We start from the raw sequence: 13,370 nt of genomic DNA on the forward strand, positions 1-13,370 counted from the left end.
CCCACTTCGTTGTTAAAGTAATACCGGACAATATGGACAATTGATACCCAGGTACCAGGGCTGCATACCTATGGGAAGCCACCCTGGAAGGGGCTTGCCTGTTCACCCACACTCGATGGACTACCGAGACAATTTCCTAGTCGTTGGAACCGTGAACCGTGGTGGGTAGATACCCATCACCCAAACCTCTCCGCTGCCCTAGCCCAGCTCTGGCAACAATGGAACTGGTGGGCTGGGAACCGGTTGCCGGCAAGGGCACCCGCACGGCGAAAGAGAGACATCACTGGACGGGTAGGCAGCGCATTGTGGGTATGGAACCAAGCGGACATACAAGACCCATGGGTTGCCCTTGACCAAAACCTACAAACTGAAAGCCAGATCCAGCAGCTAATTAATTATCAGTGGAATTTTCAGGACACCGGGGAAAGAATGGTACTGTAAGCTGGAACTCTGAAATCGTGGGTGGGGGTCCTCAGAGGGGAGCTGGCCTGCTGGGCCTGAAACATCACCTGGTGGGATGCCAGCATCCAGACTCAGCACTGCTACTTTATCTCACCACCCAAATGGAAAAAGTAAGCCGAGCACAGTGGCCCCCCAGCCTGGCTCGTCTGTACCTAGCCTTTGTTTTATGGTCGGCCATTCAGGTACTATTCGGGAGGTGTACCACCCATTACTGTACACTGAGGGTATGCCACCCGGTGGCCAACCCGCCACTGCGAGCCACAGCCCTTGAGGGATTAGGGATTGTGCAGGATGGCAAGCGGGTGGTCCCCTGGGAGAGAAGTTGGGATGGTGGAATGGGTCTAGGAATCAATGGGAGCCTTTTTCCCCTTCTGGATGTACCCAAGTAAAGAGGGATTGATTCTGTTCATATGACCCCAGGGAAAGTGAAAGCGTACCGGACAGTTGGCTGATTTCCGTCACCAGGGTGGAGGAGGCAGACTACTGGTATTTGGGTAATGGGAAATTATGTTGGATGTGCGGAGAACATATAAACATAACCATGATCACTTTTAATTATAATATTAATGCTGCCCGTGCTAATTAAATGCTTGTTTGTAGTAATATGTCTTTAGTAAGGTTGAGCGTTGGTAATCATATCGACCTGTCCAGATGGGAGCGGCATGGACAGCATACCCTCCTCTAGGACGTTCCAAGGGATCTAGTGGATTCAGTAGCTTAGCCGGAGCAAGTGGAGGAGGCCACAAAAGTGATACGACAAGCCCTGGCAGACGCACAACAAGATTCGAATCGCACCATGCTCCACCGAACCAAAGCAGAACTGCAGATACAAACACTGAACCAAAAGATGGTGACAGACTGTGGGTGGGTCTCATGGCTGTGGAGGTGCGGGAGTAAAGGAGCGGGATATTGGTCCCGGTGGATCGTGCTAGTGTGCATCGTGCTCTGTGCAGCTTTGGTGCTAGGATATTGTTACTTGCGCAGGCCCTCCACCAAACTATTGTGGTCCCCATCTCCAGATTGCTCTAGGCGTACGGAGGAGGTGAACGAGTGGAGTGTGGGAAGAGTGCCCTATCTTTGAATTCACCCCCTCCCTCCACCTGAGCAACCCACAGCAAGGACACGGAACTGCTACACTACAAGGTTGCGGAACTGTCCCAAAAAGATATACATCCTGGGAATATGGGGAGGGCTAACCGGTACGAGAGGACTTCGTATATAAGAGACATTGCTACTATTTTTAGTTGTAGGTGTTTAGACCGAGCCCTGCAGAGCCTGCCCTGCTGATTAGGACTTGAACCCCCTCCTTCGCTTGCTTGCTGTGCTACAGCTATGTGAGTACACCCAATATAGAGTCAGAACTAATCACTCTGGCTCGGTGTCTGGTCTTTGGTTCTTTGTCGCCCAGTCTGAAGAATCCGGAGCCGGCCTCTGGTCGGCGACCCAAGATGACTTTGAGGAGCATCTCCTATAGGGTCTCATGTGATACAGGAACCGACCTGATTGATTTGTATTGATATCAGCACTTAGAGTAGTGCTTGATACATAGTAATTGCTTAGCAAATACCATTGAAAAATAATCCCATTTTGCCCCTTCCGTTTTCTTGTTGACACCTGAACGAAGTGACTCCTATATCTCTCATGTCCCTAGAGAACGAATATGAAAAGAGATAAGGCAAAGAATCAATGAATCATATTTATTGAACACTTACTGGATGCAGAGCCCTGTACAAATAACTTAGAAAAGTATAATATGAAAGATATGGTAGACACATTTCCTCCTCACGACAAGCTTATGTTCTAGAGGGGGAGACAGTAGAATCCAGTAGAACTACTATGGACTGAATAAATTCCTGTGAATTTACCTAAAAGGGAATTTCAATTTGCTGAGTGATGGTGTCAAAATTAATCAAAATGAAATACAGGAGAGCAAATCTCACAAAAGGGAAATAATAGTAACAGGTAATGATGAAATATTTGGCTTTTCTGCCAAGTACATTTCATATCTAGCACAAGAAGACATTTAAGACCTTTTAAAGAGGATAAATACCACAAGAGTCAAAAGATATTGAGTAAAAGAGCATTGCCACTACAGTAAACCGAGAGAAACCAAAATATCAATGGGTTCTCGAAAGGGAAGACCAGTACAACAATATCCATGTAATAATGTGGAGCAGAAGGGTATCAGGAGCAAAGAACCTAAATCAATCAATGGTATTTTCTGAGCACTTACTATGTGCAGAGCACTGTACTAAGCACTTGGGAGAGTACAATGCAAAAGAACCTAAAGTTCAGACAGTGACTAAGCTCAAATGAAAACAGAGGTCCTCTTATTTACAATTGGTCAAAAACCAGTAATGATAATTGTCTGAAACCATAACATCACTCCACAATTACAACTGTTAAATTTTCAGTTATAGGTACATGATATATCCTAGCAGCCTGGCGTAGTGGATAGAGCAACGGCCCAGGAGTCAGAAGGTCATGGGTTCTCATCCCAGCCCCACCACTTGTTTGTTGTGGGTCCTTGGGCCACTCAATTAATTTATCTGTGCCTCAGTTACCTCATCTGTATAATGGGGATTGAGATTGTGAGGCCTATTTGGGACACGGACTGCGTCCAACCTGGTTTGCTTGTATCTACCCCAGCGCTTAGTACAGTGCCTGGCACATAGTAAGTGCTTAACAAATTCCGTTATCATTATTATCATTATTATTATTATCTGTGAAATGCATAAAAATATCAACAATGATTGTGGATTAGGAAATAGTGATACCTTGGTTAAAAGTGACAATAGATCCCTTTTAATATAAGGGAAATGCATGCTTTAGTTATTCAAATTCCAATTTTCTAAATGAAAAATGCTGATTAGGATAATGGAGAGTGTAGAAGTTAGAATAAAGACTATTTTAGTAAGCCATCATCATTCTTGTAGCACTGTATTCAAAAAAATTGAATTGGATTTAAATTTCCTATGTATCACTGCCCGTCTAGGATAATTTCTGGGTATAGATTTAGCAGAAAAAGGGTCAAAATAATGAAAAAGGCTATTTGTCAAAGCTAAACATTTGGGAGAGAGCTCCATTTGGCCTTAGGTAATTAACACCATGTTGGGCAATAGGACCAATCACCACCGGAGTTTTCTTTCTGGAAGCAAGTCATAGCTACATTTCCAATTAATTTGGAGGTGAAATGGGTGAAGAAGAGGACATTTAGTAGAGATAGGATGTGAAGAAAACAAAGCAAGAAGCTCAATGATATGCTGCAGAATGGATGAAGACATTTGGAGTTTCTATCTACTTGTCTTTTGGGTTTAAGGATGCCACTATTGAGATTTTTATTGGGCTACATAAGTGTGACTAACAATTCCTTCCACGCTGTGGGCATATAAAGATGCAACCTTCCCCCTTTTTGGATATTTGATCAGTGCTTACTATGAATCAGGCACTGTTCTAAGCACTGGGGTAGATACAAGATGGTCAGGTTGGACACAGTCCGTGTTCTACATGGGGCCCACATCTTTAATCCCCATTTTACAGGAGAGGTAACTGAGTCACAGAGGAGTCTGGTAACTTGCCCAAGGTCACGCAGCAGACAAGTATCAGAGCTCGGATTAGAAAACAGTTCTTTTGACTCCCTGGCCCTTTGCTACACTATTGCATTTGTCATCCCCTGTTTTAACCAGTGAATCAATGCCGTGTATGGAGCACTTACTATGTGCAAAACACTGAATTAAACACTTAAATAATAATAGCAATTGTGACATTTGTTAAGCATTTACTATTTGCCAAACACTGATCTAAGCACTGGCATAGAAACAAGGTAATCCGGTTGCCCCACGTGGGGCTCACAGTCTTAATCCCCATTTTACAGGAGAGGTAACTGAGGCACAGAGAAGGTAAGTGGCTTGCCCAAGATCACACAGCAGACAAGTGGCATAGCCAGGATTAGAACACACATCCTCTGACTCCCAAATCCATTCTCTTTCCACTAAGCCACGCTGCTGGGAAAATACAACATAATAGCGTTCATAGAAATGATGTTGGAACACAAGGACTTTATTTATAACTGCTGAATGCCAGGCTGATCTGTCAGCTTCTGCTGTCTCCCCGATGATAGACACTATGCCACATCATTTGGGGTTTTGTTTCACTTGATCTTGAAAGCATTTCTGCTTCTGATCAATTGATTAATTGATTCTATTGCTCACCCTGCTTATGGTTACCCTATTTCAGCTCACCCAAGAGCAGCTGTTTGGGTTTCTTGGGTCATCCATTTTCCTTCAACGCCCCACCCAGTGAAACAAATAAAGGGACCAGAGTCGCTGTGGCCAATCAATCACTCAGTGGTGTTTATTGAGCGTTTACATGAGGAGCAATGTAGTAAGTGCTTGGGAGAGTGTGATACTTTGATGCCGATGGATTGCAGTTTTCCAAGGCCACGTTATTTGTGACCTTCTCTAGTCATTGGATACTAAGTATTGTTTATAGGCAGGGTTTTTGGAAGTTCTCTAGAAGTCAGATGTGGCATCTGTTCGTTATGGTATTTGTTAAGCACGCACTAAGTGTCTAATGCTGTTCTAAGCACTGGGGTAGATAGACATTTATCAGATTAGACACAGTCTCTGTCCCACATGGGATTCACAGCCAAAGTACTTGGGAGAACAGGCATTGAATACCTATTTATAGTTGAGGGAACTGACGCACAGAAAAGTTAAGTGCTATGACCAAGGTCACACAACAGGCTAGGGGTAGGGGTGGGATTAGAGTCCAGATCCTCTGACTCCCAGCCCCATGGATTTTCCAGTAGATCCTGCGGTTTCTTTCTTTTGCACAATATAATTGCTCCATTATAATTGCTCCATCTATCTTCAGATTCATTTGTATCTGGATGTCATGTAGGCTCCCACTCTCTAAAAGGAAGCCTTAATGGTCTTGATTCTGTTTTCTACTTCTTTTTCTATTTTTGCATCATTTAAGGATGTGACGAATTGAGGGTCAGTATTTAGGTCGGTGACACTGTTGGAGATTCCTTTTTGGGTATAGGGTGGTAAATAACCTTGATTTTCAAATTAATAGCTAGTTCACAGCAATTTGCTGACAAGTGGTTCCCTGGAGAAGTGGTCCCTAGAAAGAGCTCAAGCCTGAGAATCAGAGGACCTGAGTTACAATCTTGGCTCTGCCATATGCCTGCTGTGTGACGTTAGGTAACTCACTTAACTTCTCTATGCCTCAGTGACCACATCTACAAATGTAATGTCTGTCTCCCTTTAAGGACTGTAAGGTCCTCATGGGCGGGGATCATGTATACCCATTCTGCTGTACTGTCATTTTCTATGTTCTTCATTCAGTGTTCTGCACACAGTAAGCATTCAGTAAATACTATTGATTGATCTCAGAACCTTTTCCGACCCGTTATTCAGTACAGCTATAGGTAGAGAAGCAGAGTGTTTCTGTGGAAAGAGCACGGGGTTTGGAGTCAGAGGTCATGGGTTCAAATCCAGGCCCTGCCAATTGTCAGCTGTGTGACTTTGGGAAAGTCACTTAACTTCTCTGGGCCTCAGTTCCCTCGTCTGTAAAATGGGGATTAGAATTGTGAGTCCCACGTGGGACAACCTGATCACCTTGTATCTCTCCAGGGCTTAGAACAGTGCTTTGCACATAGTAAGTGCTTAACAAATACCACATTATTATTGTTATTAAAGCACCCTCTCAGGATCGCATTTGGAGAATTTCCAGTACTCTACCAATCTCGGCTATGGGAGGGAGAGTCAAACAGAGGCCTACCCATTCCATTCCTAGCTTGGGCAATGGCTAGGAGTGGAAGACAATCTGCTACATATCAAAACTCACCTGAGTTGGGAAGCAGCAGCACGGACGAGTGTTGAGAGTGGAGAATCATTTTCTGAGAGGAAGATGCACTGGTAGACCACTTCTGTATTTTTATGAAGAAAGCTCTATGGATATGTAACCAGAACGATTGCAGATAGAGGTGGGGCAATCTGGGAGAGAGGTGTCCATGGAGATTCTGTGGGTTGGGGACAACTCAACATCCATAAGACAATAGGGTAAAACCACCCCCAAATTAAAAATAATCTCTCATTGAATTACAATGTATGCTATCAGTGCGCAGTAAAGACATGGCTTCTTTACATTTTCCAATCCCAAACACTTAGTAAAATGAACTGCGTTTATTGGAGTGCACTCGGTGTTCAATGAATACTTTGTCAGAGTAGTTCTCGCAGTGTCCATTATTATTGTTATTAAGTGCTTACTACAAGTCAGCTACTGTAGTAAGTGCTGGTGTAGAAACAAGCTAATCAGCTAGGATATAGTCCCTGTATCACATGGAGTTCACAGCCTAAGTAGGAGGGAGAAGAGATATTTCACCCCCAATTTATAGATGAGGCAACAGAGACTTTAAGTGATTTGCTCAAGGTCACACAACAAGCCGCTGGCAGAGCCGGGATTAGAATCCACTTCTTCTGACTTCCACGCCTATGCTCTTTCCATTAGACCAGGCTCCTCCTCATCATTTAATGACACTCCTTCCCTTTATTCTCTATGCTTGCATTAGGAAAGGCTATAAATGAGCGACAAGTAATCAGAGGATGGTGGTAAAACAGCATCTAAAACTAGAAGGTTTCCAAATGATCCAAGAAATGATGTTCATTTGGCCCCTTGACCTAAAATCTATAAAAATAATCCACCAAATTTCCCTTGATCAGTACAGTGTGTGTTCTCCAAAAAAGCGGGTTAAGAACATTCTTCAGCTGATTTTCTCATTCATATTAATGACACTTTTCCTAAGTTGCCACTTATTCAAGGGCAAAAGTCACTGTTTGGCTCAGTGACTTTCTAATGGCATTTATCATTTCTGCATTTCTCAACGTGTAGATGAAGGGATTTAGCATGGGGGTTATAATATAAAATACTGCAACAGCATTGTTAATGGGTGAGGTAGATGTGTGCTGCATATATTCAAAGATGCATGGAATAAAGAAGAAGATGACAACAGTGAAGTGGGAGGCACAGGTGGAGAGAGCTCTGAGTCTACCCACGGCATTGTGGGTCTTCAGGGAGTGCAAGATGAAGGCATAGAAAATCATCAACAGGATAAAGATCAACATGCAAATGCCACTACTGTTAGCAGAAACCAGCACACTCAAGGTGTAAGTATCGGAGCAGACCAGTTTCAGCAAGAGGTATTAATCGCACATAAAGTGGTAGATTACATTGGGGCCAGAGAATGGTAAATGTGCCATGAAGAGATTTTGAATTGTGGCATGAAGGAAGCCTCCGGCCCAGGCCAAGTCCACCAGTGAGCTACAGAGATGTCTGCTAATGATGGTCGTGTAGTGCAACGGCTTATATATCGCCACATAACGGGCGGAGGCCATCACCGTGAGGAGAATGATTTCAGCCCCAGCGAAAATATGCTCTCCAAAGACCTGGTTCATACAGACTTTGAAGTAGATGATTTTCTTCTCAGAGAGGAAGTCAGTGATCAGTTTAGGTGTGTTGACTGAGGAATAGGAGCAGTCATCAATGAACGACAAGTGAACCAGAAAGAAATACATGGAGGAGTCCAGAGTCTGACTGGAAGCTACGGTTACCACAATGATCAGGTTTCCAACCACGGTGACTATGTAGATGATTATAAACAAAACAGAAATAATTTTCTGCATACTTGGGTCCTGTGTGAGTCCAAGTAGAATGAATTCTGTCACATTGTTTTCATTCTCCATCAACTCCAGATAGGCACTCAGTACACAAGTGAGAGCTGCAGATTTGGTAAACAGAACAATGATCCTTGTTAGGTTTGTCTTGAGATGATTAAACGATGCTTCATAAAGGAGCTCAAAACACTTTCATTCATTCATTCATTCATTCAATAGAATTTATTGAGCGCTTACTGTGTGCAGAGCACTGTACCAAGCGCTTGGAAAGTACAATTCAGCAATGAAGAGAGACAATCCCTGCCAACATAGAGCTTACAGTCCAAAAGGGAAGAGATAGAGGTCAAAACAAGTAAACAGGCATCACTATAAATAAATAGAATTATAGAGATATACACATCAAAAGAAGTAAACAGGCAACAATATAAATAGAATTATAAATGTACGTATATACATATATAGATAAGTGCTAAATCATGGGATTTAGAGTGGGAGCCCATCCATTTTTATCCTGCCTTGATTCTCTGAATCAGGGCGCTAGGGAGGGGACTCCTGGGTCTCTTTCCTACCAGAAACGTGCACTTTGGAGCTGAATGCTGTTGAAAAATAACCCACACCAGCTTCAAGCCTTGCTGTTCCTGCTAGGACTTGCTGATAACCTTCAACAACTAGACGGGGCAGCTAGGAAACATCCAAAATCAGGGTCTTCCTGGGCGAATTGTGAACTACAGTCAACGGGACAGCATACAGTAGCCTTCACATCAGCGTCCTTTCCATAGATAACAAACTTCCCAATTGTCTGTTCTCTTACCTGCCAGTTGATTAATGCATTTATGGCTCCAGAAATGGACTCAGGACTAATATTTCCCAGATCTCTAAAATGACTCATAAAGATTTAGCTTGAGTTGCAAATCTAACACCAACCAGATAGGAAACCTGCATGACTTAATAATAAATGATAATAATGGCAATGATAATAGTTATGTGCCACGCACGGTGCTAAGCCCTGGCATAGATACTGGATAATTGGACGGGACACAGTCTCTATTCCAGATGGGTCTCACAGTCTAAGGGGAAGGGAGAACAACAGACATGAGAAGCAATGTGACCTATTGGGTAGAACATGGGCTTTGGAGTTAGAAGGACCTGGGTTCTAATCCCAGTTCTGTCACTTGTCTCCTGAGTGACCTTGGGCAAGTAACTGCACTGCTCTGTGCCTCAGTTACCTCATCTGTAAAATGGAAATTAAGACTGTGAGGCTTGGATAGGACAAGACTGTGTCCAATTGGATTAGCTTGCAAATACTCCAGCACTCAGTACAGTGCCTGGCACAGAGTAAGCATTCAGTAAATAACATAAAAAACATAGCAAAGTCGGAATTAGAACACAAATCTCCTGACTCCCAGCCTCTTTTCCATTAAGTCAGATTGCTTCTCATTGCTCTTCTCCTAGGGGTTCACTAAATCCCCCAACCCCAGGATGTGGGGAGAACCATTGAAACATGAAGTCTCTAGGTTCAAAACAACTGAAAGGAAATGCTTCTTCATGCTGCAATTGGTGAGTACCTGTTGAGCAAAGGAAGTTGTGCAGACATAAGGTGTTGGGAGCTTTTGGAAGGATTTGAACTAATTTGTGGACAAGTCATTCAAGCTTGGTTGCACTAGAGGGAAAAGTTATGGTTATATGGGGAAAAGAAATGAATGTTGCAAAGTTCCTAAGTATTAGGATCATATGAGGTAACTGAGGCATAGAGAAGCTAAGTGGCTTGTCCAAAGTCTTACAGCAGACAAGTGGTGGAGTCTTCTGACTACCAGGCCCATGTTCTGGCCACTACACCGTGACAGCAGTGGACAGAGAGAAAGGGCTGGTGAACCTGGGATTTCTAAGGAAGTGAGAGGAAACCTCCAAAAACCTCACACAGCCACTGAAAGCACACACAAACAGGGAAGCAAAGGGAGAGAGAGTCATAAATGGAGTCACAGAAGGATTCATAAAGGCAAAAACAGAATCTCATATGGGCAGAGACGGTATCAGAGCCAAAGAGTCATAAAGTACCAGAATTCAAAGACACGGAGAGTTCAAAAAGAACAGAGAAAACAATATAAATACAATACATTTTACAAAGCTTTTGAAGTTTTGAAGACCAGTAAAGCTAAAAGCCCAGCAAAAGTTTTTGTGTTATCAATAATCTAGCTTTAGCCTCAAGTTCATAAATTCACTTTCTAAGGCTGATCGATTTCACCAGCATGAGGAAAAAACATTAGACAAGAAATTCTTAAAATTTTCCCTAGCCGGAGTCGGTCCAGTTACTGGTATTCTATGCCAGACTCTTTCAATCAATCAATCAATCAATCAATCAGTCAATCGTATTGAGCCTCACTCATAGTAAACACTTCATTCATTCATTCATTTCAATCGTATTTATTGAGCTCTTACTGTGTGCAGAGCACTGTACTAAGCACTTGGGAAGTGGAAGTACAATTTGGCAACATATAGAGACAGTCCCTACCAAACTGTGGGCTCACAGTCAAGAAGGAGGAGACAGAGAAAAAAATCAAACATATTAAGAAAATAAAATAAATAGAATAGATTTGTACAAGTAAAATAAATAGAGTAATAAATATGTACAAACATATATGCATATATACAGGTGCTGTCGGGAAGGGAAGGAGGTAAGACGGTGGGGATGGAGAGGGAGAAGAGAGGGAGAGGAAGGAGGGGGCTCAGTCTGGGAAGGCCTCCTGGAGGAGGTGAGCTCTCAGTAGGGCCTTGAAGGGAGGAAGAGAGCTAGCTTGACGGATGTTGAGAGGGAGGGCATTCCAGGCCAGGGGGATGACGTGGGCCGGGGGTCGAGGGCGGGACAGGCGAGAACGAGGCACGGTGAGGAGATTAGTGGCAGAGGAGCGGAGGGTGCGGGCTGGGCTCTCAGCTATGCATGTTTCATAAAGCTAGGTTATGAGTCACCTCTGAATCTATGCCCATTCTCTCTTGGTGCTTACCCACCTTTATAATTTCAGCTACCACCTCTATATGGAAAACTCCACAGAGCACATATGTATGTATCTGTAATCATATATTTATTTATATATAATTATTCGTATTAATGTCCGTCTCCCCCTCTAAACTGTAAGCTCATTGTGGGCAGGGAATATTTCTGTTTTTATATTGTACTCTCCCAAGTGATTAGTACTGTGCTTTGCACACAGTAAGTGCTCAATAAATACAAGTGAATGAATGAATGAACATTGGGATTGCTTTCTCATGTTTTTCTCTCTGCCTGGATCTCCCTCCCTCTGCAAATCCTACAGAAGACCTTCACCCACACTTCCTCAAACTCCCCAATTTCAAAGTGTTACTGAAATCATATATCCAAAGCAGAGATCTACTCGGATGAGTTATTTCTTCTGCTCAGGCTATATTTCCTTCAATTGCCTACTCAGCACTTCTGTGTCATCTGAGTAACTACAAACTCAAGCTTCCATAACACTATGTCTCTATCTTATATAACCAATTCTTCAAGCATTAATTCATGTATACATCCCCTTTTGCTCTTTCCTCCTCTCTCTACATTGTTTCAGTATCTGTTTCCCCTGCTAAAATGCAAGATCCTTAAAGGCAAGGACCATGTCTACTAATTCCATTGTACTCTCCCAAGTGCTTAGTATAGTGCTCTGCACACAATAGGTGCTCAGTAAATTGATCAATTTACAGTACCCTGATTTCTCCAAGATGAAAACAAAGTGTGACTTTTTCTTGGGAGGAGTGATTAAAGACCCATTCAAACACTCACTCTGTGCCTTCTTAGACGTGCATTTCTTCCTCTGTTCCCTGTTCACCCAACTCCAGCAATGGCATGCTCCAAATACAGTGTCCTTGAGGTAGAACAGGCACAAGCCTAAAATGGTTACGTCAAAGGAACTGGTGCCCACTCCATTCCAGCCACAACCATGTTTCCCAGCTTTGTTTCCTTACCCCCGCCAAAGATACAAAATCCTAGAAACTAGAAAAGCATCAGGTCTGAGATTCCATAAGAACCCAAAGGACTTCTGGATAAACCTAAAACAGGCCTGAAATCTCTTTTCTTGGAGTAAAGTCCGGATTTTGAGCAGCAAACTAATTTTAGTCTAATTTCCTTTGATTGCCAATCTTTCTCTGCAATATTAGCTCAAGATCCTCCTCTCGGAACATCTAGATCCTTTATGAAGGAGGACTTCTAAGTGCACTAAAAACTTGGTGAATTTTCCAAGTCAATCAGAAAGAATATATATTGCTGGGACTGTGACAAACATCTCTACCTGACTCGATTTGTCCATCCTTGCCCTAGGTCTGCCCTGAAGCAGATTCTTTAAATAGACTGTTTCTCCTCTCACATTTGAACTGGATTCTAGAGATATTCAGGAACCTCATAACATTCTGTGTTATCAGCCTCATGGGAATATGATCAATCTCTCCTTGCTGAAGGTTTGCCCAAGATGATGCCAAATGAAATTTTGCTTTAGAAAAATGATAATAGATGCGGGGAAGGAAAAACACATTTTCACTGGATTTCCATCCTAAAACAGAAATAATTTCTGGTCCTCTTATGACCATCGTCAAATTGCCAGTCACCAGAACCTAGCAACCAAATGTCCCCTGGTGATTTGCAGAAGATAGCTGAGAAAAGGTTTCAGATAATTTTGGAGGGAAATTTTCCAGCTCATTTGTCTGTGTATTTTAAGCAAAAGAGATTGATCAATTGCTTGGCTGACTTTTGCATCTCTGATTTCACACATTTGTTAAGTGGAGACAGCATCTGTGGGCACTTTAGGTTGATAATGTTGTTAATAGACAAAATTATTCAGTGGTATTTATTGAGCACTTTCTCTGAGCAGAGCATTGTACGAAGTGCTTGCTAGAGTAAAATACATCAGAGCTGGTGCACAAATTCACTGCCCACAACAAGCATACAATCTAGAGGACAAAAGAGTTAAATCTGACAAATAGGAAAATCTCTCTTAGGAAAATAGCCCGTGAAACATCCTGGCAACAGGAAGGAAAATTATCAGTTCAGAAAACAAAAACAAAGATGAAGAGAGTACAGGTCCTACTAAAACTAATCCATTCCAGGTTTATTGAACATTTGGTCTTATTATGTATGGTAAGTCCACTTGCTTTTACTGAATGTTCTATTTTTTTCTCAGTTTCGCAGATTTCTCTTTAAATTCAGGCAAAAGTTGGGCTCGCACTCCA

General features: G+C 42.7%; 1 protein-coding gene and 1 non-coding gene across 2 annotated transcripts; one reads left to right on the plus strand and one right to left on the minus strand.

The window, feature by feature from the left end:
* Positions 1-5,375: 5,375 nt before the first annotated feature.
* On the minus strand, positions 5,376-8,150 carry LOC119922468 (olfactory receptor 4C13-like). The gene is made up of 4 exons (XM_038742276.1): positions 7,681-8,150; positions 7,524-7,605; positions 6,316-6,367; positions 5,376-5,521 (listed from the first exon to the last, which is right to left on the minus strand). The coding sequence occupies exons 1-4, from the start codon at positions 8,148-8,150 to the stop codon at positions 5,376-5,378; spliced, it is 750 nt and encodes a 249-aa protein (XP_038598204.1).
* Positions 6,169-6,305, plus strand: LOC119922482. Its single transcript, XR_005448647.1, has one exon. It is a non-coding gene; the product is annotated as a small nucleolar RNA SNORA7 (small nucleolar RNA).
* Positions 8,151-13,370: the final 5,220 nt, after the last annotated feature.

The sequence above is a fragment of the Tachyglossus aculeatus genome, unplaced genomic scaffold, assembly GCF_015852505.1.
Source record: "Tachyglossus aculeatus isolate mTacAcu1 unplaced genomic scaffold, mTacAcu1.pri scaffold_102_arrow_ctg1, whole genome shotgun sequence".
Classification (NCBI taxonomy): domain Eukaryota; kingdom Metazoa; phylum Chordata; class Mammalia; order Monotremata; family Tachyglossidae; genus Tachyglossus; species Tachyglossus aculeatus.